At 39.5% G+C, this 20,442-nt stretch overlaps 1 protein-coding gene across 1 annotated transcript in view; it reads right to left on the minus strand.

Moving 5' to 3' along the window:
* Nucleotides 1-20,442, minus strand: part of tex264a (testis expressed 264, ER-phagy receptor a) — an 82,238-nt gene that overhangs the window by 8,185 nt on the left and 53,611 nt on the right. Inside the window, exon 3 of the mRNA XM_059329905.1 lies at nt 2,587-2,758. Within this exon, the coding sequence (XP_059185888.1) occupies nt 2,587-2,758 (172 nt within the window). The remainder of the gene's footprint in view (nt 1-2,586; nt 2,759-20,442) is intronic.

Here is a 20,442-nt window from a genome sequence, read left to right on the forward strand (position 1 = left end):
AACACACACACACACACATGGGAACACACACGGGAACACACACGGGAACACACACACATACATACACACACACACACACGGGAACACACACGGGAACACACGGGAACACACACACACACACACACACACACACACACACTCAAGTGTCCATTTTCCATGGTTTTCTTGACAATGATTTTGGTTATTAACAAGAAAACCATGTTTCCATGACTGTATAATACCTGAGCTGTGCATGCAAACAGTTTCTTCAGTAGGAAAAATAAAATCTGATTTCAAGTTATTTAACCAAACTTTCCAAAGAAAAAAAAACAACAAGATTAGTTTACACTTCAAGTGGACACTGCAAACGCACAATAAACAGTGCGGCTGGATAAAGTGTGATAAAAGTAACACTTCACAGTAGAAATCTGCTCCCTCTTGAAACTCTATTTATGTTGCTGCTACCACCAATCACACAATAGCTCCTTCTCAGCTCTCAAGTGAACAATAAAGGGGCCCTGGGCATTGAATGTTTCAAAAGGAGCATAAACACATCCTTTAATCAGAGCCTAAAGCATGTGTGAGGTGGGTTTTTTTATATAACCGATTATCTACATTGTTATTCCAAAGGCTTGTAGTTATCTCACACTCCTTGTGTGAACTACGACAACCACTTGAGTCAATATGATGGATGTGAGTTTGACTTCTGCCATGACATTATATAATACTTCTCCTCTCATGTTTTATTGTTATTATTCCCTTTTATGATTTTATTGCCGCTATTATTTATCTTCCTTTTACTTTTATCAACTCTGGAATTCAAGTAGGTTATGTGAGCTGAAGGTGGTTGAGGGTTGAAGGTGACAGTGTACTTTTCTATGTTGAGGTAGAAAATAAAAAGTTGTTTGAGGCAGTGTGTGTTTGTGTGTGTGTGTGTGTGTGTGTGTGTGTGTGTGTGTGTGTGTGTGTCTATACTGGAGGAGAAAGACACCATCATTAAAAGAGTATAAAACATGCAAGATCAACCTGATTTTTATCTGAATTACCATAGTGAACTGTTTCCAAGCACTTTAGTTCGTTCTTATTAACTTTCTCATTTGTTAGAAAAGCAAGCCATAATCAAAACTTTGTCTCGGTCTGGTGCTGCTGACAAACTAATTTAAAGTTGTGAATAGCCTTGACTCTCAGTTCAGCAGAATGTCATCGGCACCACAGCTGACAATCGTGCCGTTTCTGTCTGAAGAATTGCCTTTAGCCGTCACAGGCAACGCCATTCTGCTTCGACGGCGACCCCAATCTAAACATGCCAAAAACCCGTAAACATGTGCAGATCACGCAAGACCTTCTCCCTGATGGGATTTAGGTTGTGTTTACAGGGGATGTAACATGATCTAAGCTCAAGGCAGACATCACCTGATCTGATAAATCAGCCCACCTCCACCCACCCTGTCCCATCAAACCAACACCATTTTCTTTCTCGAGTGATTTGTACAATGACAAAGTCAATACTGCCACAGGTCCGGCCTACAGGTCAAACAAGTTTAATAGCAGCAGAGAAGACATTGCGCTTGAAGACACATACTTGTAGTGACAGAACAATTACACAGTCTCATATATCTGATGTCCTCAGTGATCAAGGGCGGGCGGGTCGGACAAAATAAAAGTTGGCACATATTTCCTCTTTGTTTGCGCCTTACTGACACGAGCTATAGCCTCTCAATAGAGCAGAAACCTGTGTGTCTGTCAACACTGCAATTAGACTGCAATTAGTTGACAAAAAAAACACAGCTTTATATTTTGTTGTTGTTTATGCACATCCAGCGAGTTGGATTGGTCAACAGTATTAATAATTGTAATATGTTTATTTATACAGCACATTTCAGATTGGTCTCCACTCAAGAAAGTCACAATAGATCGTTAGTACATGACGTAAAATAGGACTCATATTTATGTTTTAGGCTGTCACGGAGGGTGGGAGAAAGGGTCTTTAAGCCAGGAGAACGGGTTTCATGTTCCGTGTTAAAACAAAAATGAACGACCGTGCCTCACGTTTTTTTTACATAACTAAACTAATTTAAACTAATTAAATGACCTTTTACGTAACTTCAATGGCTCACATCACCCTCGTTACTACTTTACATCCGGCATTTACGTACATTTATTTACGGTTTAAACTGTTTTTTATAACGCCTTACCAGGAAGTTATTTGCCCTAAACCTAGGTCAGTGGTATCCTAAATTCACCAAAACCACAGCTTTTTTTACAAGCATGAACCATACATGTATGTGTAACGACGTGTGTGCTATTTTTAGAATGCTCCAGTGTACCGTGAGCTGCTTTTGACAAACACTCATATGTGTCGTTATGGGTGGTATTGAAAAACTGTCTATTCTGTCATTGAGGTTGGACACACACACGCACGCGCACACGCACACGCTCACGCACACACACACGCACACACACGCACACACACGCACACACACGCACACGCACACGCACACGCACACGCTTCTTGCTTTTATAGATAGATTTTATAAAGACAGGTGAAGAGTGAGTTGCAATAATCCAATAGTTTTTGGTTACAATGGACAAAACGCACAACATTACCTGTGATGTCAGTTCCTCTGTCCTCGTCAGAGTCCTCTTCTTTGACATCTGTTTTCAACTCCTCCTTCATCTCTGGAACAAAGAAGTCTGTCTGGCGAGACAGTGGAACCATATAGTTGGTGACATCTGAACTGCAGATCTCAATAGTTGGGAACGCGCACAGCTTCCTCTCCTGTGGCAGAAAAAGAGGCAAAGTGGGACTGTTAGACAATTTGTACTTTATATCAATGCACAAAAAAACCCTGAAGGCAATGGCAATACATTATCACAAACTTCGACAGGTTTCTGTCTAAATAAGAATAGGTTAACTTTTCATAGTAACATCATGCTAGGATTGGAAAGAAAAAGAGATGGAAGTTATTACAAACTGCTTCTTATTTTCAGTTGTAAGATTGAAGACATCAAACTATACATTTAGGTAGAAATGTGTGCAATGTGGTTATAGATTGTGCTGCTTCACTTACAGAAAACTGGCGTGTAAAAATATGCATGATGTAGATGATTGTAAAGATCTTAGATTGGACTGAATACCTTAGAAGAGCAGAAAATATCAGAGATATGTAGCTTTAAAATGTCGACACTTTGCTGACATAACACTATGTCTTTGGCACATTAATATGAATATGCCCACCCATGTGAGTCCATTAAAGTTGCATTACCATCCACATCTATGTGTCTACATTTGCACCCTCCTGTGGTGTGTGTAGAAAGTGGAGAGTTTATAAATATTATACCATATTTTCTCTAAAGAGGACATTAGCCTTGCATAATTTTGCTTTACGCTTTCATATAGTCCTCAGGGGACGACAGAGGCGCGAGCTCTCCAATGGGCCGTCAGAGTGCAGCAGGAGGCGGCCTGAGTGAGCCGAGCAGGCTGGTCTGTGCTATGATCGGTCGCAAAGTGACACATGAATGATTTAGTATGAGATACCGTGCAGGAATACATGACCAAAATGGCTTGACAATAGATTGAACTCAAGCAGTACACATTGCACAAAATCTAATTGATAAACAGACAGCTCGGCTTTACTTTTATGTGATTTACAATCCAATCCAATTTTCCAACTACAATTTTTAATATTGTTGGCCACATAACCAAACTGAAATGTGAGAAAAGTGAATTATATTTCAACAAAAAATCTATTTTCACTAATGCTGCTCTCAAAAAAATCAATAAATTCCTTCATTAGCTACCGTGATGGGAGACTTATTCAGACACTGTACTTAAGAATATGGATCAATAACACAATGTAAAATACTCCAACACAAGTAAAAGTCCAGTAAATTGTACCAAAATAATAAAAAAAATACAGAAGTACATCGTGCAGAAAAATGGCCTCAAGAATGTTGCATTTTGATAAATCACATGATCGGATCATTATCAGTGAATTTTTATTTGTGTAAGCAGAATGTAATTGTTGTAGTTGGTCAAGGTGGAGCTAATTTTAGATACTTTATACACACTAGTAGCTTAAACTCTTGCTCATAGGCAGGTAGGGTTAGGGTCAAGGTGAAACCTCAGGAGCGGAAAAGTGAAGCCAAAGATGAAGTGCTAAAAACTGCAGTTCCTTGACTGGCCACTTGAGGCTGGCTCCAAACAGGTCTGTCAGTGAGGTCAGTCCGTGAGGTCAGTCCTCATTCACTCCCATATTAAAATGCCCACCTTTACAATAGAAATAAACATATTTACAGTTTTGTTTTTTTGAACTGATGTAGTTCAGGATGTGTTTCAGCTATATTCCATTTAAGTACTAAATGTAAATGTAAGGAGTAAATGTATTAAGTTAATTTCCATCACTGATTAGCTAGTGATAATCTTATTCTACAAACAAAATGTAATAGCCTCTACTTTATAATAAAGATTCCAAGTTTAATTCCTCATTGAAGCCTCTTAGGTCTAAAGCAACCAGTTAGAAAAGTGCCTTTCATTTAAAAAGCTGTTTCTCCAAATTTCCACTCTCTAATAGACACCAGACTTCCTCTAATGTTATTTGCTAAGACAAAATGTTTTCCACATTTCCAGTTGCTACTGGATAAGTGTCTTTTTTTTCAATAAACATCACTATATTTTTCCACTTGTCTTTGTGGTGAATACCTTGTGGTTTTTCCTACATATATTTTCCAACATGGACAGATTAACAGCTAGATCAGACTCTACTTCACAATATAACTCCCTTTATTTGAATTTCATGCTCACGCTGGTCTGCCCCTCACTGTGTGAACCTTCTCAGACTTTCAAGAAATGCCTCGACTCTAAATTACAGTGAAGGTACAGACGTGCGTTGTTGCCACGGTTGTGCGACAAATAGGGCTATTCTGGGCTTTACCAGAGGGCGAGAAACATGTTGAACAGTCTCACACCGGTCACCTGACTCATTTTCCTTTGGGTCAGGGCGATCTAGGCTGATTGATTGGTTTTAATCTAATCCTCTGCAAAAGAAGACTGTTGGAGCCGGTATGAATCACCTGGCTCCCACACATGGGGGCTCCAGCCCTGGGGCTGCCTATGCAAATGAGTACCCATCTCCTTGAACCTGCTCCGATAATGAGCATGGAAATCTAGACAAAGACAGTTCACTATAGTGAAGGCGCGCACACAAGTCTCCAAGGGATACTGTCACAGAAAAGAGGAAACAGCATGTGAGAAAGATGTGTACCATTATGTGTGTGCATTACTGACAGCAACATTTACCTTGTTAAAACAGTTACTTGTTCATAATTATCATATTCTCGTGCCAGCAGGGACTGCAGATTTTCATTTCCACCAGGAGATTTTACTGATTTACATCACCATCGACTGGGGAGGAGGAACTCATCATGAAATCACCTCGTATTATCTTTGGTAGAAATGAAACCCTGAATATTCTCTGCACTCCGCGACAGTGTGAGACCTCACTCTGCTGCATGTGTGGAATTTTTGCCGTCAGCACAGGAAATGACAAATTTCTCTACAAACTGAAAATATTTTGTTGTAGCCGTGGGTAATTAGTGTTGCTTTGACATTACTGTGGCATGCAAAGCTAAAACAGGCCATCCAGTGAAAACATGGAGGAGGACTGGATTATTCATCACTCTGCTACATACTTGCAGTAATTTGCTTTACAATATTTTCAGAGAAAAAGCATTTCAGCTTAAATTAGACTCTATAAAATGTAATAGACTGATAAAATGTGTAGTTCTGGTCCTGTCCTGCAAATATAATGCTTGGTTAAGCAAAAATGTCAGTACAGTATTGTAGTGTAGTTAAGTGTTTTTTTTTTTTTTTTTTTTTTTAAGATATTTTTTTACCATTTTCAAGGCTTTATTGATAGTGAGAAACAGAGTGAAAGGGGGAGACAGAGGGGAAGACATGCGGGAAAGGGCTCCGAGTCAGATTGGAACCCGGGCCGCCCGCTCACGAGGACGGTGCCTCCATGGTACGCGCTCTACCAGGTGTGCCACCGGGGCGCCCCATGGTTAAGTGTTTTAAGTAAATATGGGAATGGTCTCCCTTCAAAAACTTCCCATAGATTGTTTGTGCAGGCAGCAAAATACGACCCATATTTACGTTTTAGACTTACCTCCACCGCCCTCTAGTGGCCATAATATTAATGAATGATGGCGATTCGGCATTTAAATTGTGGAATTCACATTCAGGCTAAGTGGGAGGTGGATGGGTCGAACAAAGGTCAGACTTTCACCCAGGAGAACGGGGTTCAGGTGCCATGCGAAAACAAAAATAAACGTCCTTGCCTAACGTTTTTTACGAACTATATCCCTTCCATAGTCACTTCAGCCTTGTAACAACTTCACGTTTTTTGTTCATTTACGTACATTTTATTTACTTTTTAAACTGTATTCTAACCCTAACCCTAACACCTTACCAGAAAGTTTTTTGCCCTAAACCTAGATTGGTGGTTTTATAGCCTCCACTCAACAAAAGTGCAGCCTTTTTCTTTTTTCTTTTACATTCGCAAGCCGTAAAATGCTCATATGGGTCGTTATTGGTTGTATTAACAAACCACCTTTTCTGTTGTTGAGGTTGGAGATCTTGTTGCTTTTTTCCTATGGAAGTTTTGATATTTGCACCACTTTGAATAAAAATGTCTGAATTATCTTGGTGAAATTATGTTTCATGGACTGTAACAAATACAAATGCACATCCCACAGTTGTGATTGCATAAAAAAATACAATTTTGTTCTTATTTAGATTTGATGCATGTGGCGCTGTGTTCTTTATTATGAAAGTTTTCCTAAAATTACATTTTTTGCATTACATAACCTTATTTACACTATCAAAATATATTGCGTATGTTGAATCCCAACCACTAATGTCATGATATGTATCCTACTGCCAGATTCTTGCCAATACACAGCCCTATCCAGAAATATATCTATGCTAAAAATACAATTGAGATTCACGCACCTGCCAGCAGAAGAGCCAATTTTTGCAATATCAAGTAGAGTTTAAAAAATCTCATTCACACCTTCTAACCAAACGCTCTCCAAACGGAGGTGTTTATTAATATTATTAAAAGGTGTCCCTTCCTGCAGGTATTTAATTTTTGATTATAATATTCAATTCAGAGTGTTTTATTTTATACATAATTGACCCAAACATACTGTATGTATTTGGAAACAGTGTCACTGTTGCACTGCCATACAATCTCTTCAAATAAAATTACAACTTTAATTATGATTTGTCTTTTTTCTGCATCAGTCAACATTCATTAGACATTACAAACTATAGATTTTCCGATGGGGTCATTTTAATTATGTTGTTTCTTTTGAACATACTTTTAATATACACGTCATCATATACTCTTCAATTATAACTGTGGCAGTACACGGTCTGTAGATTGATGCATGTAATAGAGAACAAAGTTTATATGCATGAGTTCTCTGTAGAAAGCTGTAAGCTGTTAGCAACATGTCCTGAGGTTTGTATATCAATACATTCAGTTTTTATTGCATTTCTCACAGCATCCAAACTATTTTGGAAGCAGGGTGATAGGTTGCTCTAGGCTTCCATATGATGGGACTTAAACTAGTTTCTTTCATGGAACACATCAGTCTGATTATTTTAAGCATACATTATTAAACAGTGATCAGCAGATCAAAGCAGGTCTTATCTTTGAGAGGTATGTTTCACTGACCAGTAAAAATCCATATTCCCTCTCACCTGGGAAATGAATAAAGAAATAGCAGATAGATTAACTGTTCCGTCATAATCAAAACTCGCCCCTGGCTCGAATGTTTTAATTATACGACAAGCAAGATGTTCTATTTCCTCCCGGTGCCCTTTCCTGGTCTCAGCCTCCATGTCTGCTCTCTGATTGGGTGTCGTCTATTTCCCCATAGCCTATCATGGAGTCAACATGCATCCACTTAACCTGCGTCTGTGTCCTAGAGCTGCTGGGTTTAAAACATGCTCTCCTGCAGGTTACAGAGGCAGATGAGAGTGAACCATCTTAAAATGGGTCAGTTGTTCCTCCGTGCCGCCTCAGAGGAGACTCAGTCACACTTATTCTCTCATCACTGATCCATCATCCTGAGCAGAGAACCAGCAAGTGAACAACCAGTTGGTTTATCAGCAGCATGAAACCGACATTTTCCACAGACCATGACCTGTTCCTGGCATTATAGTGGTTCTACAAAATAGGTCACTTTAAGTCCTGGTCCCTTTCTCTTTGTCTTGCAACTTTGCTCTTAATAATGAATGACCTTGCAGCACTAATGTGTTTCTCTATTAAACAAGTTGCATTTAAATCAATAGAGATTAGGCTGTTAATGGAGAATATGTGATCCTACTATTATACATTTAATTTCTTAATGCAAAGTACTCTTTTTATTTGAAGTGAATATTCCCAAATGTATGGTTTTGCATCTGCAAAGGGCTCTAAAAAATACTTAACATAATTTTAATTATGTGCAATTAAGCACTAAAGGTTTTAATTACAACCAAAACCCACAAGACCTGATTTCACTTCTGTGTTTGGTTACAGCCTCTCAGGGTGGGAAAGCATCCCAATTAGAGAAGTCTAGAATATAGAGTTTAGTTTATGAGCCTTGATGGTAAAACAGCCATGGCTCTAAGTGCAATAATATTTATTGTATTTGGGCTTTTATTTTTTACAACTTTATACATTAACAACCTGCACACAGTGCTGCTGAAGAAAATGCCAAAGGCATCGTGTTGCACCTGCGGAAAAAAAATAACTAAAATATATTTTAATTATATGCAATTAAGCACTAAAGTTATAAAGGTTTGAATTTCTACCAGAAACTACAACACCTTCACTACTGTATTTGGGTACAACTTAAGCACAAGTTGAAATAACATTTATGTTATTCTGGCTACTTGACAGGTATGACAAAAAAAAAAATTGTATTAACTGTCAGAGATATTGCAACTAAGGTTGTCAGAATTTTAATCTTAGATACTCAAAAAGGTTTTTTTCCATTAACAACCTGCACCCAATGCCGGTAAAGAAAATGCCAATGAAAACATACCAACACATATGATTTAGCTTGTGTAATATACAGAGGCTTTGTAGCAGACCTGAAAAATCTGAAGAATTCCCTTGACTTGATAACGATATCTGCTACCAAGCCGGTTATATCTGGCCTTATCCTGGAAGGGTTTGATTATAATTGTAATCGATTGGACAGAAAGAAACAGTAAAGTATTAACAGCTTTTCAGTTTGTGAGAAAGAGCTGAGAACTTAATCAAGCAAGTAAATGTGCAGGAGAGAGACATGCCCAGCTGTGGGACCATCCGTCATATAGCAGATCGAAGGACATGGGTTAAAGGCATCACTTCTGCTGAAGTGCCCTTGACCGAGACACAGAATCTCTTTCACCCCCAGGGTACGACTCTGTAGTTGACCTTTTACCCTCACGGCAAGATGCAAGCCGTAATTCCTCACTAAAATCAATAAAAGTATTACATTTTTTTACGATGATTGCTTTCCAAGCGGCCTCAAAGGAATTGTATAGTTGTAATTATAACAATCAAAACGAGCTTCATCATCTTTACAAGTCTTCTCAGGTGAAGCAGAAAGCAGACTGCTGTACTTCAGGGAAACAAGAAGAAGAAGAAGAAGAAAAAAAGTTGCACAAACTCATTGGACAATGTTCAAACCGTACCTAGATTGCACTAATAGGATTTTCTGCCCACAACAGCAAAGTATTTTGAGGAAGAAATTAGTTCTGCTAAAGGCACTTTGTTTAATTGGGAACTTCATTAAACGGTGATGTAAGTCGACATTCAGGTTAATCAGGAGTGATTAGGATGATTGTCTGGGAATAGGCGTACACTGTGAGTGTGTGTATGTTGGTGTGAATGAGTTTGTGTGTGTGTGGAAGGCAGGTTGAGACACACAGGAACAGACAGATATAGGGGAGGGTCTCATGGGGCTTTATAGTGTATTTGACCTCTCTGCCAGCTGCTCCAATAGAAATACCAATAAGAGGAAAGTAAACATAGATAACAACACCCCTGGAGCTTGATTTACTGCATCACTTAACTAACCCTGAAATATAAACATGGCCACAGAGTAACTGGGCCATAAGTACAGCAGAAAAGCTCAGCACTGATAGTGTATATTTCATCCTTTCACATATAAAATCCTGTCCTCTCAGGTCTGATGAATAACACTGACACAAACAATCTTTCACTTCCAGATGTGGCTTGAAAGACACAACATCACACGGACGATTTCAAAGATCTGTGCATTAGCTTCGCTCTTCTTTTCATGTCTCATCGCTCTACTCTGTTTGTTTTCAGCTCGGTGGCTCTTCTGGCTGACGGCCAGAAAAAAAAGAGACAGTAGACGAAGGAGAATCTCACTCTCAAGAGGCCAGCAGTCTCAAAAAAAAAAAGAGGAGCAAACTGCAGCAAATATCAAGAGGTCTGACTGGAGTTCGACCCTGAGAAAGGGGACATCTTCACCTCGCTCTGTTCTTTAGTGTTTGTCTGAGGCATGGGTAAAACTTAAACAGTGTGTTTTGATGGGTGGATGTGCTACTGCCAATGCACCTGGGATCCTCGGTCTATCCCAAGTAGGGTTGCAGAGGGGTGGAAGATTTCTGGTAAAATTTCAGAAACTTTCCATGGGATGTTAAGCTGGGGCATTTTGGAAAAATTTAAAATAAAAAACATTTCAACAGATTGTTTTTGTAAGTAGAACTTTATCAAGTTTTAATTATTTTATTGAACAAACAATTCTTTAATTGAACAACAAAAACATGAATGTTGAGTTCAATATTTCTCATCCACTCCACCCATAAAGAAAAATTAAGAAAAGAATTCAACATGTTAATGAAGTGAACATGTGATGGAGGAATGCTCAGTGCATGTAGGGGGCGTGGCCTCAGCAGACCTGCAGTAAGCAGTGTGCCTTGTCCATGTGATTGAGGAATAGCAGATATTGTGTACTTGCATGAAATCTGGTTGTTTTAGTCAAGATTCTGCTAAAATGTATTTTCCCCAACTATATTTAAGTTCCCTGATATGGGCCAACCTTAAATTTTGTAAATTCCCTGCTGTCCCTGTTTATTAGCCTACCATACGTTCCTGTTAATTCCCATGGAAATTTTCCAACTTTGAAAATAAGTATATTTAGCTTGAGTAGCATATACAGCTGTAAAGTGGCATCATGTTAACAATATTTCATGATAAGCTGATAACAGCCATAATGGAATTTAATTAGAGAAACTCTTTTAGTTATCCATTATCCGATTTTGATGTAATTCCCTAAAAACTGACAAAAAAGAGAGTTGTTTTTTCTTGTTTTACACACTACAATCTTTCGCATGATCGCTCAACAAGCCATGCTCGCAGGGACCAAAACACAAGGGAAATAAATCATTTCTCATTACCCTCTCCAAAAACACAAATTAAGGCAAACGCTCATAGTTTCAGCTAGAAACGCACCACCCTGACATTACTTTCACTTCCGTTAGGTTCATTACACAAACTGGGGACCACCAACGCATAAAACTCAGCTGGACACTGAAAGCCCTGTGGAGTTGTCAAGGAGACGTTGGAAGGTATTTTAGGAAATTCAGAAGATCCCTAACTTTAAAAAAAGGAAAAGTAGTCAATACAGGCGGAGGAAATATGTAGGCAACTAAAACAGCAAATTGCCACACTTCATCACAACTCCTGGGACTCAGTGGATATCATCAATGGAGGATTTATATGAGAGAATGAGAAGAAGGCTGCGTTTTAATTCAAAGAGAAGGTGACAGAGTGGGATGGTGGTGAGAGGTCCTGTCACAGGTTTGATCCACATAATGGCCTTAAATAGTCTGCCAGTGTCCACGAGCAAGGCAGAGAACCAATCATACTGTTAACCAACCTGAAAAAGAGCAACAACAAGAAAAAATGCGCTGAAGCTCCTCTTACCATCTATCTCAACACAAGCAGAGTCAGCAGAACGTGCTTTACTCTTCATTTGTGTCAGGGTCAAAGGTTACAGATTGATCAGGAAACTGAGGTAAAACAGCTCCTGAACCAGTGCAAGGAATTTCACAATCCTCACCAGAGAACTGAAACATAGATTTGATCAATGTGATTGAGATTATTACGGAAAAAAATAAATAAAGTGGAATTTATGCATATTTGTTGTTTTTCCACATGATTCATGGCTCCTCAGCCTCTTCCTTTACATGTCCCATTTGTGCATCCTTGATTCCTTTCCTTAGTCCTACCCATGGGAGATACGACTGAGGAAAGGCATCAGGCATTTAACAGAATGATCAAACAATACATTTCCTTTATATCTGAATGTGCCAATAAAAACTGTTATAATAAAAATGTTTTTGTCTTTATTAAGTTGTTCAAGAATGTCACAGGTGGCAAAAGACTTCCACAACAGCCTGTTCTTCCGTCCAAAACATCAATATAGGTCGTGTGTACAGGCAGCAAAAAACGAGCGATAATAATTGCTGACATAGTAGCGATTGACTGCAAAGCAAAGATAAAATGGGGTATTTCCGCCTTCGATTGCAGGCTGGGGTAGTAGATAAGTCAAATAAGCGGCGTACATTCACCAAGGAGATTGGGGTTCGTGTCCTGTGTGAAAACAAAAGTAAACCATTTTTAACTTAAGTTACGTTGTTTACCTAAGTTACAGTAATCACATCTCCCTTGTAACTACTTCACTTCCGGCATTTACTCACATTTATTTACCGTTTAAACTGTCTTTTATATCGCCTTACAAGAAGGTTTGCCCTAAACCTAGGTCAGTGGTTTTACAACACAGAAATTGCAGCCTTTTTTAAAACCAAGAAGCATACGTGTGTGCTATTTTTAGAAGGCACCTATGTACCGCGAGCCGCGATACGTACCTATGTGTCATAATGGGTGGTACTGACACACGACCTCTAATGTCGTTTAAGATGGAGAACTTGTTGTCCACAAAGGACACATCAGTGTATCCTTGCTGATAGCTCTTCTGGAAAGCCTCCTTACTCCTGAGCTCAATTTCTGAGTCACAAGCCAGAGGAGCTGGGAAACAAGATAAACTAGATAAAACAAACAAAATAGATAAAACTGGAAAGGCAGAGAGCTTCGCTCAATTGATCTGGAGCACTGGTCTGTAAATGCTGTTGAACCTGATGCTACGTAGCCAAAAGGTAACCAGTGAGCTACTGTGCTGATGCAGACAGGTTTGACTGCAAGCTACCAGTTCATGCTGCGTTCACACTGTTCAAACTCATTCCTGATGTAGGAAATCATCACTTGAACAAGAAGATGATGAAGAAGCTTGAGGGAAAATACACATAACCAAAAACTAAATTACAACACAGCATCACAGATTGATCGTACCAAAGAGAGCATCCAAGGGTAGATTTCTCCTTTAAACGTCCCTGACTATCATTTGAAGAAACTACTGAACTGATCCTACGTTGGAAAAAAGGTGTTGTCTTGCGGGCAGAAAGAATCAGTGACAGCACACCTCCCCCTCAGGGGAGAGACGTGAGATATGGCTGAGGAGAGGTGGTGAATAATGAAACAAAGACAGAACATCCATTCAACCCTGTATTCACAGTGACTGCCTCCAACTAGCATGGACCCTACGGAAAGATGGAGAAAGACCCTGGCCCCTAGCTATGGGTGTAAGCCACTTCATCACAATAGATTATGTACAGAATACGCACCCACCCATACCAACATATGGACACACTCACACACACACAGATCTATTTTTAGGCGGAGGCTTTCTCACACTGGTCCCCAGGCACACAAAAAGATAAATTAATACAAAAGCTGGGCGACTTGCGGTGACAATTGGTGACAGTTCCCCGAGCTCCCTCTCTCTCCCCTGGTCTATTTACTCCCACTGCACTATTGCAGCCACATAGTCCACCCTCCTCACACCCACCATAACCTCCTCTTCCCCTTCCTATCTGTGGAAAGAGACAAAACTCTACTTCACACCCCGGTAGAGGTGTCCAATTCTGACTGTCCCTCATGGTCACACACTTCCCCAGAACAGTGTATTTTCATTCAGCCTGGAGTGCGGCTATTTTCTGCCTCCGTCTCAGCAAGCCCAGGCCTCCTCCATCTTGCTTCCACGCCCTGGTGGAAGTGTGTTAAGGTGGCCGTGGGTGGAGGTAGCTGAGATCTGAGGACAGAAAATGGCATTGCTGAAAAGGCTGGGGAGCCGGGGGGGCAGAGGGCAGGGTGATGAGTTTGCTGCAACCTTTCCGTGCACCCGTGCAATCAATAAGCAGAAACACTTGATGAGCTTTAAGTATAGTGACTCTGTCAGCAGATGCTCTGTGTGTCTCCAGAGCTCTTCCACAATTGATCCGGTGAGCTGGTGAGAGGTGAAAGGCAATAAGAGTGGCTGGTCTCCCAACTGTGGATTACAACAACCCCCACCACCACCACTACCGCATCTTTCCTCTTTTTCATCACCTGGGAGCTTTTGGTCCTGCAAGATGTGGCTCACAAATCACTGCTGGGCAACTAATACTGTAGCCAGAACCAGAGCACGGGCTCTGGCTCTGGCTACAGACCAATCATGAGTCAATCACAGGTGTCAAACATGATATCTTATCCTCTTTTTAAAGCAGTAAATAACTAATTTAAACCAAACTTAGCAGTAAAATGAACACCCAAGCAGAAGTGTGATTAGAACTACTTATTAGTAAAATGCCAAAAACATCTTGTGGGAAAATGTATTTGACGTGGACTTTGAGAATTAATTTTGGCTTGTGTCCCATCCGCTAACTTGGAGGGGGCGGGACTCGTGACTTATACTGCAGCTAGCCACCAGAGGGCAATCAAGATGTTTTGGTTTCACTTTTGGGGAGCTATCATGTCGTCCACCTTTATAGACAGTCTTTGTAGGAAATAATCAGTAATTGGATTTGTGTCCTACCTGATATCTATCTACCTATCTGCATGGCTTGATGGCACTATATATGGCAATGACAGTCCAAATCAAAGTATTTAAAAAACTATCAGACTTATTGCAATTAAATTTTGTACATATATCCATGTTTCCCAGAAGATTAACCATAGAGACTTCCCTTGATCAGCCCTTGAATTTAATGTAGCGTTTTGTTATATATGTTTTATTGTGAAATTCAGACAACTTTATAAATGGAATGCCAATAAATTTTGCACTTATGATGCAAAGAAAATGAAGCCTACTTACTTTTCATCTGGGGCCACCAGCAGGGAAAATATACACAAATTCAGTCAAATGTGTCAACTTCTACTGGATATATTAGGAAAGAAAAGGTTGCGCATTCATGGCTCCAAGAACATTTATCCTGAAGACTTTGGTGCTCCGATGACTGTTCCTGTAATGCCGCCACGAGAATGACATTTGCGGTTTTGAGTGAAAAGTCAACTACTGGAGTAGTTTGTGTAAGTGTAATAGCTTTGGTGACCACTTAACATTTTATTTCGGATTATCGTCAGGTCAAAATTTTATTCTATTGAGTACTTAAAGTTAAAGACCTGCAAAACGAATGACTTTACCATCAGCTTTGGCTGTTATTTGTGTTTAATGCTGATTAGCATATGTAAGCATGCTAACATGCTATAAGATGGCGAATATGGTAAACCTGCAAAACATCAGTATGTTGTCATTGTGAGCGTGTTAGCATGCCGACATTAGCATTGAACAGAACAGGCTCACTCAGCCACTTTGTCAATGCCAGTTGTGGAAACAGGACTTGCATATGTAAGGGGACCAGTGATATATGATGCTGTAACTTGAGAAGTTATTTTTCTTCTTTGTTGTTTGGATCATTTAACTTACTGCACACGTATCTGTATTTAATAAATAGCCTAATATTGAGCTGTGAAACCTGACTTTAAAAGTTATTTATTTCAGTTATTCTGGGTACAGCGTAGCCCCACTAAGAGTAATAAGCTTTCATTTCATTTCACCAAAGTGCCATCCAAGTATTACTTTTCCTGTCTAGCGTCTTTGTCCTGTAATACCCACTTTCAAAAAGCAGTCTGAATCCTGGCAATTACTGTATGGCTGTGTTAACGGTGTTTCTTTTAATCCCACTCTGAGTTTATAGAACCTTGGGTTCTCATTTACATGAGGTTTAGGAAATCAGGTTGCCACAGAAAAACAACAATAACCAGTTTCCTTGAGTATATGTAAACACACTCCACATACTCCTACAGAGCTCTAAATGCAGCTTTCGAGGAGGAAACTTAATGTGCCTTTAAGGCCCAAAGCAAACAGCCACAAAAAAAGGCAAACAGCAGCTGTGAGATTTCCCTCTGAAAAGCGATTCAACAAAAAAAGCACAAGGCCATTAAGAAAACCATTGGAGAGGTTTGCAGTCAATTAGTCTTGGCCATTAAAGCTTCAAAATTCAGTGAACCATTGCATGGCAAGGAGGATATGGAAATACATGAATATGAATAGTGATTAATTTTAAACAGGCAGCCAGATTCCCTCCTCTAATTGAGATCTTAATCTGAGAGTCTAATGTTAGAGATATTCACATCTTTATTCTAATGAGATACAATTATGAGGAGGGGATGTGGACAGTGGCTGTGTGTGAGACTGGACCCTCTTTCATTTTCTCCTGCAGGTTTCTCGTGTGCAGAGCACCTTAAATATATGCCACATCGCTGCAGTTTCTTTGCACCAGCATACCTGGAGGCATTTAGTGGGAGCGCAAAAATGATTAGTGGATGATTTCTGACCTGTCAAGTGAAGAGGGCTTAATACTGCAGGAGTGGCATTTTGTTAAGTTTCAGCTGTATAATGAAGCTCACAAAAACACAAAACCCAGGGCTGATCATTAGAATTGTGCCTCTGTCCCCGTGGCATCCTCAGAGACAAAGACCTCATAGAGAGATGTGCAGCCAATCAATTTCTATACGTGCACCTTGTCCAGACATAATTAAAAGTTCCAGGGGGCTGCAACAGAAGAAAAGTGTATTGTGTTCAAAGACAGGAAAAGATGTGATTAATGTAGCAGCCACGTGATAAATGTAGCAGTAATGAGTTCTGTCTGGTATTTTTGCAAAAATTGGCTAAATAATGAATTGACAGACGGAGCACATCATAACAAAGAAGTGTGAGTTAAAGAAAAGACCTGCGCAGAATAGAAAGGGCGTAATGGGTGATGAAAATCATTCCTTCCAAACATCAAAATTCATAATCAACAGAGGGAAACAGAATTCTTTTAACCAGGCTTCACTTCATCTATTGTCCTTCACAAAGTCATAGCCAGCCTGGCCTTGTAGCCTTACAAATAAGCCATCAGGCATTCTACCACCTCTGTATGAATAAACCATGGGTACCCATCCTTGGCATTCACACAGAAAGAGGGCACACACCAACTCAGAGCTCACATGTGGACATGGCGCACACACAAAACTAAATGCAACTGGAATATAACAAAAAAAGGACCCCTTTGCATCCTGACTTTCTTTTCAAATATTCTGTTAATTTCTATTAAGAAAAATAGTAAAATATCTTGTTTCAATGTTTAATTGATGCCCTGTTTCTTTAACAGAGTCATTACGTCAAATGGAAAATTGTAGTTGTCTCGAGCCCACACACATTTCTCCATGATACAACATGACATATTTGGTATCTTTGGTAACCTTGGCTCGTTGAGTAGAATTTAAAATATAGTTCTTTGGGTTTGAACAAGAAAGCATGCTTTTCTAAAAGCCCTGCCACATAGACTGAAAACTGGTAGAACTAATTGTCACAAGTCTCTGCTCTTAAAGTGAAGTCCCTGTCGTCCTGTTTTAACAATTCTTTCATTCCACCTCCTTGCCAGGCGTGTGGGTGATTGAGAAGCCACGGAGCAGAACACTAAGACCTCAGACTCCTTCTTGTGTCTTGTGAGCTCAAAGTGGCATCTTCTTAAAGCCTACAGAGCTGAGTTAAGGGCTGGAGAACTCAATGTAAAGCACAGCCGCTGGCAGGTGAGGTTCACCATCAAATCCAAGTCCATCAAGTCCAATTTCTCTGCAAATGTTTAAACATTTTAGCAAAGTTTTTAATGTAAATTCAGATTTAACATATGTTAATTATTTATAGTTTAAGTTTAATATATGTATGTTCAATGTATGTTTGAATGATGCTACTGGATGCTATCTATCTATCTATCTATCTATCTATCTGACATGGTTTCCTGCCTATATCTTGAAGAAATTTGTGATATACTGTCTACATGTTTTGTTTTATTTGCAACACTTTTAAGTGTTCTAACTTGTATATTGGGTCTTCCTAGACTTAACATGGTCAAGGTTGTAGGGGTCCCATTTTTGACTTATCATCACCTCATTCCTTGTACATGTACTCTATTTTATTATATTTCATTTTTTATTGAGTTGTACTGGTATCGAATTGGAAAAAAAGAAAATTTTCAGAAATAAAGTACTAAAAAAATTAAATAAATAAATAAAATGTGTTTTGTAAGGTCACAGCAGCCTTGACCCTTAATGGAATTAGTAATGGGTGTTTGTGCCAAAGAAGGCCCTGAGATATCACATTAATGAGAACAGGACATTCTTGAAGTCAGAGTGAATTCTGACCACCAAAATCAAATGATTTCATCTTTAAGTCCGTGTTGGTGTTTGTGCCAAATTTGAATTCCATCACAGACAATGTAAATGTTCATGAGAAACATGATGAGTCGGTACATAAGGCCGAAGTCTGATGCTTATTATCAAATATCTTCTCATAATCTCCTGCTGAACATGTCTATATTAATCCCTCAATATGAGAAATCCATCACAACATGTAGTCCTCAAAGCAATAATGTTGCCAATATCTAATTATGGCACAGCACAATGGCTAATAGGTGTTTAATTCTGTCTGAGTCTTTCAATTAACCCCTGTAAACTGCATATACTGCCAACAGAGCAGTGAGCAAGAAGGCAAACAAACTTCACTTCCATGGCCATAATCAGTGTGAGTGGAACAGAGAGCACAAAACAGGAAACTGGGACTGAACTGGTGACTAATGGCATGGTTTTAGAGATCCAAATATAACAATTTGTTTCAGCTCCACGCCTCCATCCCCAAAGACCAGAGAAGAACACAGGGAGGGATGATCCGGTGTCAGCTCCAAGACAGAAGCCATTGGATCCAGGTTAAAGTTGCTATAGCTCCGCTGCTGTCCATGGGGAAAGGGCCATGTTTAAACCATAGGCCACCATCTATTAGAGCTCTGTCAGTATGCCACAACGGCAGCCTAATGGTTACAATTAACAGCCCCTTCTGCTGACAAAGCTCTGTTCTGAATGCCCCCTCTGTGCTGCTCTCAGCCCGACCCCGTTCTAATGACTGTGTTTTATGGGCGCAGTAAAAGAGAAACCTGGACCAAAGATGGAGCAGGAATGTAAAAAATACTGGAAGAGCAGATTTACAGAGAAAAAGCAGAAGTTGAAGATAAATCTTGGAGTTAAAAGAGCTTGAGAAAATAATAGTGTGACTCTTGGGTTTAGACAATGGCAGTATGCAGTATTAAGATATGCTGCAGATACTGCCAGATTGAAGGAAAGCACTATTACATTTTAAGGAAAATATGAGACAAAAACATTGCCAACCAATTCAGTTTTATAGCTTTTTGTTGCAATGACAAACTCAAACACTGATTTAAACCAACTCTTCATGATAAAGACACTTTCTGCAGTAAAACCAACAATTTTAACAAAAGCCATATTTGATCTAGTGCCTATTCTTTTAATATGGATTATAGTGAAAGAATATTAAGACACAGAAACCTGACTGTTTTTCTACTGATATATAAAATCATGTTTGCTCTTTTTTCAGGGAATAAACCCAGGGACTCTCATAGAAAAAGGGCAATAAACAACAACTTCACAATATCTTGTTTGTTTCAATCCTTTCGTCCACATATATTGCTCTCATTTAAAACACAATCTGTGGAAGAGGCACAGTTGGTCCTTTATTCAAGTTTCGGAGATAGTTACTCAAACTTTTTGTGATCATTTTCAAGGTATGTTTATGCTCATTTTTTTTGACGTTGAAGTCTAAATGATGAAGAAAATCACTTGCCTTTTGATGCTCCTGCTTTAGTTATTTAGGTGTTTGGAATAACGCTTGCAAGGATATTGGCAATCAGAGGCAGACAGGCCATCTGGAGGAGTGGGAGTTTTCCTGGTGGGGCGGACGACCAGTGGGCCGGTGATGAGACTGGCAACACCAATATAAAAATCAGGGAGAAATAATGTCCCGTGATGTTTGATCCTTCATTAGGCTGACCGGCTGGCATCGTACAGATGTGTCTGGCAGCATTTGAATTCACGTCTCGTGAGTCCATCTTTCTTCCCCTGCCAACTTCACTTTGGTACGTTCTGCCTTCAGAATCCTCCAGCTGACAATGACAAACTT

Source organism: Centropristis striata, chromosome 3 (assembly GCF_030273125.1).
Source record: "Centropristis striata isolate RG_2023a ecotype Rhode Island chromosome 3, C.striata_1.0, whole genome shotgun sequence".
NCBI classification, from domain to species: Eukaryota; Metazoa; Chordata; class Actinopteri; order Perciformes; family Serranidae; genus Centropristis; species Centropristis striata.